At 58.9% G+C, this 14,131-nt stretch overlaps 1 protein-coding gene across 2 annotated transcripts; it reads left to right on the top strand.

Annotated features, from left to right (window-relative positions):
- The first annotated feature begins 211 nt into the window (after positions 1-211).
- KLHL35 (kelch like family member 35) lies at positions 212-8,268 on the top strand. 2 transcript variants are annotated; one of them, XM_055120433.1, is made up of 6 exons: positions 212-1,724; positions 3,170-3,354; positions 4,945-5,060; positions 6,085-6,273; positions 6,862-7,050; positions 7,802-8,268. In XM_055120433.1, the coding sequence occupies exons 1-6, from the start codon at positions 889-891 to the stop codon at positions 7,988-7,990; spliced, it is 1,704 nt and encodes a 567-aa protein (XP_054976408.1). In that variant the 5' UTR covers positions 212-888; the 3' UTR covers positions 7,991-8,268. The 2 variants fall into 2 exon arrangements, with proteins under 2 accessions (XP_054976408.1, XP_012788717.2); XM_012933263.2 differs by having other exon boundaries at positions 4,942-5,060.
- Positions 8,269-14,131: the final 5,863 nt, after the last annotated feature.

Here is a 14,131-nt window from a genome sequence, read left to right as displayed (position 1 = left end):
CACACACACACACACACACACACACACACACACACACAGAGTGAGAGCGAGAGCACTGGGACTGGGGTCTTCCCCTTAAAAAAAATTTTTTTTTCTTTTTGGGTCACACCCGGTGATGCACAGGGGTTACTCCTGGCTCTGCACTCAGGAATTACCTCTGGCGGTGCTCAAGGGACCATATGGGATGCTGGGAATCAAACCCAGGTCGGGCTGTGCTATTGCTCCAGCCCCTGGGGGCTTCCCTTTTATCTGCGGCCAATGCCTCCCCCACTTTACCCCAGACATCCCATTGCTTATTCAGAACTGGCTCCCTATTCCATGGGCGGGATCTAAAGTGACCTGGTGCTCCACACTTTCATTCCTGCTGTACAGTGAGGAGAGACAAAGAAGTAGGCTCTGACACACACTGGGCCTCTGGGGAGTGACCTTTCTCACTAGAACAGCCTACAGCCCCTATCGGAAGGCCCTCCCAACAGAGACATTTTGTGTGGATTCCAGGAAGCTTCTGACATTCCCCAATCAGGTCAAGAGGTGACACCACTCTGCCCCTGCGCCAATCCCTACACCCTGTCTGTAGATCAGTCAGGTACTAAATTCCCCTCAAAGCATCCTCACTTGAGAAGTGGCCACCTGTCTCAGTGACACTGAAAAGTTTGGTGACTACGAAACGCACGGGAGATGGGGACTTTAGGAAGCAGGTGAGCAAAAGAAAAGGTGGTCCAGGCAACGGCAGGGCCCGGATTCCTCGAGCCATCAGCAGTCTGGAAGGCTGGGTGGAGCGCGCGCGCGGGATGAATGCAAGCACATGCCCGCCCGTGTGGATGAGAGAAGGGACGAAGGAACGCGTGGACAGGCTCATTTCCAACACCGTGTTCTCTACTCGGCAGGATGCTGGAGGAGGCGGCGCCCGAGGCCCCGTGCGCGGGCTCGTGCCACGCGCAGCGCGTGCTGCAGACCCTCAACGCGTACCGGCGGACCGGCACGCTCACGGACGTGGTGCTGCGCGCCGGCGGCCGCGACTTCCCGTGCCACCGCGCGGCCCTGGGCGCGGCCAGCGCCTACTTCCGCGGCCTGTTCGCGGCGGGGCGGCCCGAGCGCGGGGGCCTGGCCGTGGTGGCCGTGGCGCCCGAGGCGTCGGCGGCCGCCGCGCTGGCCGTGGTGCTCGACTACGTGTACGGCGCGGGCGTGCGGCTGCGCGCCGAGGACGAGGCGGCCGCGGTGCTGGCGCTGGCCGCGCGCCTGGGCGTGGCGGGGCTGCGCGAGGCGTGCGCGCGCTTCCTCGAGGGCCGCCTGCGCGCCGCCAACAGCCTGGCGCTGCGCCGCGTGGCCGCCGCCTTCTCGCTCGCGCCGCTGGCCGAGCGCTGCGGCCGCGTGCTGCGCCAGTCGTTCGCCGAGGTGGCGCGCCACACCGACTTTCTGGAGCTGGCGCCCGACGAGGTGGCCGCGCTGCTGGCCGACCCGTTCCTGGGCGTGGCGCGCGAGGAGGCCGTGTTCGAGGCGGTGATGCGCTGGGTGCGCCACGACGCCCCCGGCCGCCGCGGGCAGCTGCGCCGCCTGCTGGAGCACGTGCGGCTGCCCCTGCTGGCGCCCGCCTACTTCCTGCAGAAGGTGGAGGCCGACGAGCTGCTGCAGGCCTGCGCCGAGTGCCGCCCGCTGCTGCTCGAGGCCCGCACCTGCTTCATCCTGGGCCGCGAGGCCGGCGCGCTGCGGGCGCGGCCAAGGAGGTACGGCCCGGGCCCCCTTGCCTCGGGCCCGCCGGGCTCCCCCCACCGCTATTACCGCGATATCCTCCTTAACTCATTGCAAGAGGTCCGGTCGTTGAGCGACCTTCATAGATAGGTACTGAGAATTTTGCCCCGGCAGGGTGGAGATGCAATGATCTCACCCCTAATCCTGAGTGCTGACCTCTTGTGCCGTGTGTTCCGGGACTTGGGAGTCATTTGCCAATACCCCTTGCCCTTTGGGAGCTAGAGTTTGGGCCTGGGTTATAGTTCAAAGGACTAGAGTTCATGCTTTGCACGCGGGAGGCCTCCGTGGGCCCCTGAGCACCGTGGCGTGAGTAGCAGGGCTGGATGGGGGAAATCGGAAGAGGTGCCTGGATTCAACAGGACAAGAGTTTGGAGATTCTTTTGTTGTTGTTGTTGTTTTGGGGTCACACCTGGTAATGCTCAGAGGTTACTCCTGGCTCTGCACTTCCTGAATTACTCTTGGCAGTGCTCAGGGGACCCTTTGGGATGCCCAGCCGTGTGCAAGGCAAATGCCCTAGCCGCTATACTATTTCTCCGGACCCCAGTTTGGAGAGTCCAGTAGGGTCAGAAACCTGAGGGGTCAGTGGATGAGGAGAGTGCGTTGTTGAAGGAAGTGTAGCCTGGTTCAGTAGTTCGTGGTTAAGGGATGGGTTTAGGAGGTGGTTATAGGAGTGAGGAGGAGAGGAATAGAAGGCAGGACAGGAGGTTAGACAAGAGATGTTGGGGCTGGAGCGATAGTGCAGCAGATAGGGCGTTTGCCTTGCATGCAGCCGACCGGGGTTCAATCCCCGGCATCCCATATGGTCCCCCAAGCACCGCCAGGAGTAATTCCTGAGCATCGCTGGGTGTGACTTAAAAAGCAGGGGAAAAAAAAAAAGAGAGAGAGAGAATAGGTTAGCAGCAAACACGAATTCCAGCTGTTCCGGCAAAGACTGTTCACTTGAGTTTCATTTTATCTTATGTGAAGGAAATAATAGTCCCTATGTCATAGGACCGTCAGGAGGATTAAATGACAGGATTTTCCCAGGTAAAGGGTCTGAAAGACTGGTTTTCCTGGGCCACTGGAACTGGAATGCATGCTTTGCATGCACGAACTCCTGGTTCATTGCACAGCATGTTCCTGTCCTCCCCCAAGCGTTTCCCAGCGTGACCCCCCTACCCCAGCGCCGTATGGCGCCTGAGCGCCTCTGGGTGCGCCCCCAAACAGAAACAAAGGGGTTGTTCTCTGTAACTTGGAAGTCAGCAGAATGTGCTGAGTAGTGACCCTCTTCCAGTCTTTACCCAGAAAAGAGACTGGAAGTGGCAGAAGCTGGCGTAGGGAGGGGGTGGGGGTCATGAAGGCAGCAGGACCCTTCAGTAAGGGGGAAGAGAGCGGCAACTTGGATGTGGACCAGCGGGCTTTGGGCTTATCCCCATGCCAGGTTCATGGACCAAGCCGAAGTGATCGTGATCATCGGCGGTTGCGACCGAAAGGGCCTCCTGACGCTGCCCTTTGCCGACGCCTACCACCCGGAGAGCAGACGCTGGACCGCTCTGCCCAGTCTGCCCGGCTACACGCGCTCCGAGTTCGCCGCCTGCGCGCTCCGCAACGACGTCTACGTTTCGGGTGAGGGCGGGGCTGCAGGGGAGCCCCCACGGGATTGGCTACTCATCTTCCTACTCCGCCCACTTTGTGTTGCACTCCAACCCGGAGAATGAGGCAGTTTTCCTGATAACCCGCAGCAGTCCCTAAGTGATTCTGCCCTTGATGTCAGTTTCAAACTATATCAGCGTCATTGCTCTTTATCAACAGCTTGCATTAGTTATTATTTAAACCAGCCCAGAAAGGTTAAGACTTCCTCACCGTCAGGGCTGGAGTACAGCAGGGAGGGTGTTTGCCTTGTACGCGCTGACGCAGGTTCAATCGGCATCCCGTATGGTCCCCTGAGCACTTCCAGGAGTGATACTGAAGTCCAGAACCAGGAGTACCCCCTGAGCATTGCTGGGTGGGACCACCCCTCAATATCCACCCCGCCCCCGCCAATTCCCCACTGTTTAAAATTTTTTTTTGAAATTGTAGAGCCAGGTTTTGATACCAGTGCTGTGTGTTCTCCTTATGTGAGGCCTTAGAGACAGAGGAAAATAGTGCTCACCTGTGAAGGGGGAGCAGGGAGCCTTCCCGTTACCAGACACAATGTGACCGGAGCTCCCAGAGCTCCAATATTCAACAACCCAGGTTGGAAACCTGGCCCAGTTTGAGGGACCAGATGACTGGCCTTAAAAATCAAAGGGCCCACAGAGGCAAAGGCATGAAATTACAAACAGGAAGCCTAGATTTGGAGCTTTGAGTATCCTAAAAGGAGATACTTGTTGTTGATGAGGCAGGCAGGAGTGAGATCGGGGAGGAATTAACACCAGAACCAGGATGACCGTGTTGGACGTTTGGAAAGAGCCTGGGCAAAGAGCAGGACTGAGTTGGGAGGCCTCCGAGAGGGTCCAAACCACATTTTACAAACGGGCCCTTTATCCAAGGTCACTGATGGGGGTATGGACAGCTAACAAGCCACTGGGTGTGGAAGGCCCTCTGCTGAGGGCCACTTGGATAAACAGAAGCGACAGCAACAAACAGTTCCCTTGGGTCATGGGCTCAGGCTGACGGGGACAGTCAGGGTGGTCCTGAGGGAGGCTACTCCTGATGAGCCCCTGCACGGGAATCCCAGGGGAGTCCATAGTGTGCAGGACTGAGCCGGGGGACTGGGCGCTCTCGGGGCCGTTGCTGCGGCAGTCCTCATCAGAGCGTCCCATTTTCCTAAGCCTCGTCATTTGGGCACAGTAATCCCAACACCATGTGGACAGAACATGAAATCATGAAGTGATTTCTTCTGCGTCCAGCACCTTCCCAATGTCCTGGGTGCCCTCTGCACTCCTGCCTTCATTTGACTTCTAAGTGACCGTCTCTACTTCTCTGAGCACAGTGCTTAGCCCCCACCCAGTGAATATCTATCTGCTCTTTCTCCCTGCTTCACTTCTCTCCCTGCCTCTTGCCCTAACTCAGACCTTCCCACCACCCCCTCTACACCCCAGGTCTGAGTCTCTCCCTTCCTGCTCTCTCGCCTTAACTCTGCCTCTGAAATGGAAATCCTTGTTTCTAGCATTTGGGGGCGGGGTGGGGGGAGGGCAGTTCCAGGGGTGACAGCTGCTCCTCTCTCTCTAGGAGGCCACATCAACAGCCGAGATGTGTGGATGTTCAGCTCCCATCTGCACACCTGGATCAAGGTGGCCTCGCTGCACAAGGGCAGGTGGAGGCACAAGATGGCAGCAGTGCAGGGGCAGGTAGGGACACCCCAGGCCCAGGCTACGCGTGCAGGGACCACTGGGAAAAGACACTAGGAATCACTCCTATTCCCCCTGCCCAAGAACCACTCTCTTAAAAAGGGATCTGAGGCCCTTAAAGAGGGAGTGTGCCCAAGGTCAGATTAATGTTGATGCTAATAATATTAATAATAGTAATTACCGGGGCCAGAGCGATAGGACAGTGGCTAGGTGCTTGCCTTGCATGAGGCCTACCCGTGTTCCATCTCTGGTACCACATATGGTCCCCCAGCCCTGCTAGCAGTGATTCCAGAGCATAGAGCCAGGAGTAAGCCCTGAGCACCTCCAGGTATGGTCCGAAAAAACAAATAAGAATAATTACTGTACTAGTACAGCCTGGTGGTCTAGAATGTGGACACTAGGACCAAAAACCGAGGTTTGACTTTTGGCTCTGTCACTTAACACAGAGTGAGGGCCAGAACCCCCTCCCCACCTCCCATCTGCCAGTCTTTGTAAGCCACATTAAACTCAGAAATGCAAATTTTTAAATAAAAAAGTTTAATCTTCAAATTAAAATTATAAAAATTAATCATTTAGCTTACTGTTATAGAAAACAGAAGAAATAAATCTATATTGTCCAGATGGGATAAGGTGGTATTTTTTTTTTCTTCCATCCGCTTGTCTATAAGGATAACTTTTCTTTTAATTAAAAAACCCAGGTTACTGTCAGGAGCATTCAAACACTTGTTTTGGTGGCCGTAGTTTCAGCGAAAGGCCTTTCCATATAGATTTCAAAGGCTTCTGCATGTAGACATGCAAGTGGTAGTGCTAATGGGCCAGTTTCAGTGAGTGACTGCCCCGGCGGCCGCTAGGGGTCGCTCACACCAATTCTGTGTCCCGCGGCTCTCCCTGAGCTCCAGCTCCTTCCCCTGGTGCGGTGCAGGAGCGGGGCCGCCTGGCCTTACCCCGGGTGGGACCCGCCTCCCCGCGGAGCTGGGCGGTGGAGCAGACCCTGCCCACCGCCCGGCCCGCACCTCCGCTGCAGCTCTACGCGGTGGGCGGCTTCGACGGCCTGCAGCGCCTGCGCAGTGTGGAGCGATACGACCCCTTCTCCAACACCTGGGCGGCCGCGGCGCCCCTCCTGGAGCCGGTGAGCTCGGCGGCCGTGGCCCCCTGCAGCGGCCAGCTCTACGTGATCGGGGGCGCGGGGCAGGACGGCGTCAGCACCGACAAGGTGGGCGCGGGGGCGCGGGCTCGGCGCTGGACGTCCCCTAGCGCTTCGGGCGAAGGGATGGACCTAGTGATGACCAGGGGTCCCCAGGAGGGTGGGCGGCGCGGCTGGGCCAGGCGAGGGGGCGTTGAATCGGATAAATTTAGTTTTTCTCAGTGTTTGGTACCAGAGGGCACCCAGGATCGCACACACGTGAGGCAAATGCTCTACCTTCGAGCCGCTGCCTGGCCTCATCTGAGTTTTACAGACTTTTTAAATTAAATCAGGGCAGGGATGGGATTCGTTTAAATGTTTTCTCTCCATTCACAACACTCAGTACGGAAACTGTCCAAGACAGAGAAGGTAGGGGATGGAGTGCTGGCACAGCGGGTAGGGCGCTTGCCCTGTGCTGCCAACCTGGGGTGGATCCCCCGAATCCTGTACCTGAGCAACGAGATCGCTGAGCACAGAGCCAGGAGTAACCCCTCCTCCCCTCAGCTCAGTCCTGGATATATAAAATACTGTGCCGACGGCGAGAGGAGGGCAGGGCACAGCGTGGGCAACTAAGGGTGGAGTGGGGCCCTTCACCCCTGCTGCCCTTCGCCCCCCCAGGTGCAGTGCTTCGACCCCAAGGAGGACCGGTGGAGCCTGCGGTCACCTGCACCCTTCTCGCAGCGCTGTCTGGAGGCCGTATCCCTGGAGGACACCATCTACGTGGTGGGGGGCCTTATGAGCAAAATCTTCACCTACCATCCTGGCACGGATGTCTGGGAGGAGGTGGCTCAACTCCCCGGCCCTGTGGTAAGTGGTGGGCACGGGCCTGGCACGGGTGCCCCGCAGAAGTGAGAACACTCGTGTAAGAGCAGAGCGTGGCCATCCACACTCCTCTCCGGTTCTCCTGTGGCCCTGCAGGGAGCCCAGGCTGTGTGTGTCACAGCCTCAGTGTCTGCGCCCCTGCGGGAGGCGTCAGTGCACTTAGAACTCCATCCTAAGGCCTCAGACTGGGAACCTGCCACTCTCCTGGGATGAAGAGCCTTGCTGGGGTCCTGCCCCGGGGACAGACGAGGGCGGCCCAGCAGCTGTGCCTTCTGCTCTTCCTGGCCTCTCCACCTTGTGCCTTTGCCCCGTGTCCTTTACCTCGTCCTGAGAGGTGTGTGGCTGGCTTGACGGTCCCTGCCTTTTCTGAGCACCTGCCAGCTAAGAGCCTGAGATTTCAGGAGCACCCAAGAGGGCAGCAGTGGGGAGTAATTGCTTCTGATGCACCAGGCAGTATAAAACGTTTAGTTGACTTAACCCCGGCAGAGTGAAGGGACTGTCCTGAAGAAAGCAGTAGTATCCTCATTCCACAGCTACGGAAGCCTCGGCTGAGAAGTGAAGTGACTTCCCTGCTATAGTCCTTCGCCTCTTCTGGTCTGACATGCTGGGCCTCAGCTGCCCGACTCCTGTCCCTCTGCCGTATCCTGGCTGCCTGCTCGGCTCGGCTCTCTAACCTGGGACAGGAGCCAGGGGGCCCCACTGGAGCCCAGGGCTGATTCTCTGTCTGCCCCCCCAGGAGAGCTGCGGTGTGACTGTGTGTGATGGAAAGGTGCATATCCTTGGTGGGCGTGACGAGCACGGGGACAGCACCGACAGGGGCTTTACCTTCGACCCCAGCAGCGGGCAGGTAGAGGCCCCGCTGTGTCTGCAGCGCTGCACCAGCTCCCATGGCTGTGTCACCATCGTCCAGAGCCTAAGCAGGTAACTCAGATCTGAGCCAGGAGGTGGACTGCAGCTCAGCGCCCTGCTCCCCTGTGGCATCTTGTAAATATCCACTTCCTGCACCTGAGAATAAAACCTGCTTCAAAGACTCAGCCTGTGTTCCAGCTGGAGCGGAGCAACCCAGAAAAGCAACACTCAGAGCACACCGGCGGTCGCCTTTATAATAGATGGATATTTCCTAAATGCCGTGAATACTTCATTAATTCTTAAAAATGAATATAATTTAAAAATGCGAGAGCGAGAGAGCGCCTGCCATAGAGGTAGGCAGGGGGTAGGGAGGGTGATGGGAGGGAACCTGGGGACACTGGTGTTGGGAAACGTACACTGGTGGAAGGACGGGTGTTAGAATACTGTATGACTGAAATCTACCCATGAACAGTTTTGTAAGGGTCTATCTCACAGTGATTACATTCAAAAAATTAAAAAAAAAATCAGGCTGGGTCAAGAGTTCAAAGGGCTAGTGCTGACGCTTTGCGTACAGGAGGACTGGGTTTGATTTCCAGCACTGCACGGACGCTTGGTTCCACAAGCACAGCTCTGGGTGTGGTGACATCCCCAAATGATGATGATGCTCAGGGCTGGAGCACAGGCTTTGTGTGCTGGGGCCCTAAATTCAACCCCCAGCATATCAGGAGGGACTCCTGAGCACCATTAGGTGTGGCCCAACCCTCTTCTTCTCCCAGTAGTAATGAAATAAATACCTAAGTTTCCATGTAAGAACAGGGGGCTTCAAATGACTCTGCAGGCCCTATTTCCAAATCCCTCCCTTAATCATGGGCCCTTATCAGCGTATCAGTCCTTTCTTAATGCTGAATGCTTTCATTATTAATATGTGAATTTTACGAAGAAACTCCCCTCAAAGGATGAGGAGTCTCGCTGCAGCTCACATGCTCCTTGAGAGGCGGTCTGTGCTTCTGGGCTGCACCCCGCAATGCTCGGGGCTTCCTCCTGGCTCTGCGCTCAAGGGGTCATTCTGACAGATCGGGGGACCTTTGTGCTGTCTGCCCCGCCGCTTTGCTGCAGAATCTTCTGAGGCACACATGGCTTTCTCTCCAGTGCCAACGGTAATAAAGCAAAAGCCAGACAAGAAGCCAGAGGGGCAGGCTTTGAAGTAAGAAGACACATCCAAGGACCAGACACAAAACTCCTTTTTTGAGAAGTTTTTGTGCCACAGCCAGGAGTGCTCAGGGCTTCCTCCTGGCTCTGCGCTCAGGGATCATTCCTGCAGGGCTCCAGGTCATAGTGGGTCCTGGGGCTCGAACCTGGTTGGCTGCAAACAAAACAAGCACCACCTTTGCCTGCTGTGCTGTGACTCCAGCCCTAAACACAAAACTGTCAGGGTGGAAGGTGTCGACGTGTGAGCTTGAGGTTCAGTCTCGGACAGAGGGGCCTGGAAAGGGGTTCCAAAGCAGGTTTCACTGCTGGGAACTATGTAGGCTTGTCACCCTCACTTCTGAAAAATGCTGACAGAGGAACAGCAGGAGCCCGAATGGCCATGAAGTCTGAGGGGGGTGGCCGAGTGCAGGCCTCTGAGAACCCAGCTCAAAGCTCGGCTCCTGAACTCCAGCCTGCACAAGTCACAAAGCCGAGGCCGTGGGAGCAATAGTACAGTGGGGAGGGCGCTTATCTTGCATGCGGCCGATCAGAATTCCATCCCTGGCATCCCATATGGTCCCCCGAGCAATGCCAAGAGTAATTTCTGAATGCAGAACCAGGAGTAACCCCTGAGCATTGCTGGGTGTGACCCAAAAAGCCAAGGAAAAAAAAATCCAGCCAAAGCCCTTAGAAGCAGCCAGTTTGGCCTGGGGCTATAGGGGGAGCAACTAAAAAAAAAATTAAAAAATGCTGGCTGGAGAGTGGGCCTGGGGAGAACAAAGGGTGGTGCAGACGTGGAGCAGTGGCCCAGGTCCTGTGCCATGGCCCTGAGGAGCTGGGCAGGCCCATCTGGAGCTGCCCATCATTTGCCACAGCTTTTCTTCTTCATCTGCTCACTGTGCTCCCTCAGGCACCGGGCCAGCCTCGGCCCTCCCAGCCTCAAAAACTCTGCGTTTGGTAGGTGGGGTTTCTCCAGCTGGGACTGGCCCGTCACGGCCCAGCACAAAGGCCCAGGTCCCCCCTGAGCTCCTAGCCAGCGATTATCCTAGATTAGGGAGCCTGTGACCATCTGGACACGGCTGATAATGACGGACAGGGCGGGAGGGAGGGGACGCCCGGCCTGCCTCTACAACCCAGGACAAAGCCAAGTAGCTGTGGCACTGCCTGCCAACCCTGGCGGCGACTGTAGGCAAGTGCTTCCCTTCCCCCCAGGGAGCCCTGGCCTGTCCTCAGAGCGGACAGGCCTGTCCTGCAGATGACACCGCCTCCCCGGAGCTGACCACTCCCTCCATGACTCTCCCTGACAGATCCTCAGTGGATGCCCTTAGAGGCATGAAGCATGTCCTCCAGTACTGAACAAGGCCTGCCACTGAGCACAGGAAACCAACACTTCTTGTGTCCGTGAGGTAGGTATCATCCTTCTACCCCACTGCCTTTATCAGGGGGCTCAGGCCGCGTCTGTAGTTCTGGTTCTAGACCGTGTTGGGTGAACGCAGGTCGGCTGTGCCGGGTCCACATTGCCTCTATGCAGCCACGGAATGCAGAGCCACGGGTGCAGGGACAGACAGACATGGCACCATTATCCAACGTCCTTCCAGGGAGCCCAGACCAGCTGACTAGTGGGTGGGGACCATCCCGTAACAGGTGGGCCCACACCACACTCTCCATGTCCTCGGGGGCCTCGACGTGCCCCCCCCCCACGTGTAGGACAGGTTGGAGAGGTGGGACAGCACTTCTTGCGGGGTGCGGTAGGTGTTTAACCGGAACTCGGTTTGGGGGTTGCTGTCGAACTGGACCAGAGCAAAGCGGAAGTCCTGCTGGCCCACGTCACAGAGAAACTCGCGGGCCAGCCGGAAGTGCTCCTTCCCCACGCTCCAGGAGGGATCCACCAGGAAAACTACATCTGCTGTCGCACCGCCACCCGCCGCCGCCCGCGCGCCACCGCCCGCAGCTTTATTTTTATTTTTTTTATTTTTTTTTTAAAGAAATATTTTATTGAACCACCGTGAAAACAAGAAAAAAAATACAAAGCTTTCAGGTTTAAGTCACAGTCAAATACTGATTAAACCACCATCCCTTCACCAGTGCACCCGTACCACCACCAAGAACCCCAATACACCCCCCTCCCACCCCACCCCCCATCTAAGTAGCTAATGATATTCCCATTATTCTCTCTATATATTGAGTACATTTCATATTTCCATACAGAACTCACTATTGTTGATTGGAAATTTTCCCCAACAATCAGGCCTGCTGAATAAGCATCATCTAATAATTTCTCTTCCTTGGTAAAAGTGAAGACTTTGAGTCCGCGCGGCCGCGATAGCGGCCGCGTGGTTTTGGGTTTCTAATATTTTAGCTCAGTTCACAGTCAAAATGGATGGCTGCAAGAATCTGCTCTGGTGCCAAAATGGGTTAGGAGACCTCAGGATCACAGTCAGTAGGCGCGGAGGCTCTGCTTCTCGTGCCGCGGCTCTTGGTTCATCTCTGGACGGAAGGCGTGCCGGGAACACCTCCCCTCCCAGGATCACCTACAGGCTACGTCACTAAAGAGAGTCCTACCTCCTGGTGGAGGGGTCTTAGAGGGTGGCTCTCACCGCGTGGCTGCTGCCGCTGCCGCCATTTTCGCTCAGAAAAATGGGGTGGAGAGGGAAAAAAATCCCTCCCCGGGCTGCACGAGGTTGTAGTTCAGCTCACAGTCAAAATGCATGGCTGCAAGAATCTGCTCTGGTGCCAAAATGGGTTAGGAGACCTCAGGATCACAGTCAGTAGGCGCGGAGGCTCTGCTTCTCCCGCCCGGCAGCTTTAAAGAGAGACGGGGGCTTCAGGCCTTCGGCCCCGGCCCCCCCACCACACCCTGGACCGTCTCTGGGCCTGGTCTGCGTCCAGGTGCGCCGTTGGACTTACCTGGCAGGCGGGAACGAGCTGGTGGTCCCGCCGGACAGCAGGCGGCCCCCCCCCACAGGACCAAGTACCCCTCCCTGTGCCCTCCGACCTGAATACACCCCTCGGTGGCCCTGAGCACGCTGAGGCCCGCAGCTCGGACCCAGAGTCCGTCGGCCCGAATCAGAGCCGTCAGGTCAGAAACTCGCCCCGAGCTCAGGGCTCAGGGGCAGAACCTTGAGGACCCTCGGCCCGAGGCCGGGACGGCCGCGCCCCGACTCTGACATCAGAAGAGGCTCCCCACGCCCGTCTCTCAGAGGCAGGGACCCCTCCCGGGACACGGCCCGGATCCCGAGGTGGACGCGCTGTCCCAGGCTGGCTGTCTGCTCAGAGACCCCCAGACACACCCCTCCAGAGGCGAGACCCCCGCTCCCCGCGTCTTAGGACTGCAGGGAAGCTCTGCTCTCCGGGGGGAGCGGGAGGCCGGGCCTGCTCTGCCGCGCAAGGCGGCTCACTGCCCAGCCCGGCCAGCGCCGCCTGCAGGCCTGCCAGGACCTCCTTAGAGCCCGGGGCCGGGGCCGACTCTAAACACCGCACGGTCCCTGCGACTGTGTCACCTGGGCACGCGCCACCCTGCGCCTGGGCTGTGGCGGCTGCCCTGAGCCGGGACCCCAGTTCCTCGGCGCCTGCGGGCCCTCCCCTGCGGCAGGCGCCCGAGGGCTCTGGGAGAGCGAAACACTCTCAGCGCAAACGTCCTGCTCACGCCACTGTCCAGACAAGGCCCCAGGCGGCCACACAGTCTCGGGAGCAACACGCCTCCGCAGCCCAGGACAGGGCGGGGACGGCAGAGCCGAGGCTGCTGCTTCTTACCTGCTGGCCCCTGCTGGGCCCGCGCAGGGGGGACGCCCGTGAAGAGGAGGCAGAGCAGGGCCGCGGCTGGCCAGCACCGTGGACGCCTCATGGCTGCGGCTCGGCGGGGAAGGGGACCTGGAGAGGGAAGCGGGCAGAGCCGTCAGCGCTGGGCAGCCAGACCCCGGCCGGGGCCTCCGCACCCCGCCCCGCCCCTGCCCTGCCCGGGACGGGGTTCCAGAGCCCTGAGCTCCTGTCTGCTCCTGGCAGTGGCCCCAAATGGGACAGAGTCCCCTCGCCAGCCGCGGGCTCAGGGGCCCAGAGCCGGGGAAACCGTCAAAGAAAATCAAAGGAGCCCCAGGCCCCGTGGTGAGCAGAGGCCAGGGCTGGACTCGGGCAGGGCTGAGGCCACGGGAGCAGGAGGGAGCCCGGGAGACGCCCCTGGACACAGCCGACAGGGAGATGCACAGACTCGGCGACAGCCCGGAACACGCAGAGAACACGCAGAGAAGACACGGGTTGGTCACACGTAAAAGCCGTTATAGTTCTGCCGCAAAGCCTGAGCCACACGCCCAGGGCAGAGCCTATGGGGACGCTCGCTGGCCCCAGGTTCCGGAGGGACTCAGCGACCCGCTAGCAAGTCACAGGTAAGGAGGAGAAGGCTGGGGGCTCCCCAGAGGGCACTCCCCGGAGGGCAGCGTCAGAGAGGGAGGGAGCACCGCAGACCCCGGCCAGGGAAGGCCACATCCGCAATGGACGCCCCCTCTGCCCGAAAATAAAATCGTCTGATTCTGTGTTTTGGCTGGGGGCCACCTTGGCAGGCGTGGGGCTCACCCTGGGCTCTGCCCCCCTGTGCCCGGGCACCAGTCCTGGGGGCCTCAGGGGTCCGGAAGGGGCTCAGGGGTCGAACCCTGCCTGGCCACGGGCAAGGCAAGCGTCCTGACTCCTGTGCCCCTCGCTGACCCCCTAAACACTCTGACTCTCGACACTGGTCGCCTTGGGAAGGCGCATCTCCGAGGACACAACCAGAGAGAGGCGGAGGGAGACCTGGGCGGCGTCTCCCAGGAGCGGGTCAGAGATGCCGGGCACTCACTACCCGGCACCCCGGAGACGGCCACAGTCCGGGGACAGACATGACGGGAGGGAGGGAGGGTGCGGAGTGCAGAGAACCCAGGCACGAGCGGGGGCGTTTGCTCGGGGCGGGGCCTGCAGCCCCCCTGGCTCCTGCCCCAGTCTGCCCCACCCCTGTCCAGCACAGGGGGGACTCCTGTGTGTCCTGTCAGCGGAGCGGCCTTGG

This window comes from Sorex araneus, chromosome X (assembly GCF_027595985.1).
Source record: "Sorex araneus isolate mSorAra2 chromosome X, mSorAra2.pri, whole genome shotgun sequence".
NCBI lineage: Eukaryota > Metazoa > Chordata > Mammalia > Eulipotyphla > Soricidae > Sorex > Sorex araneus.
This window is presented reverse-complemented; position numbering and strand designations above follow the sequence as displayed.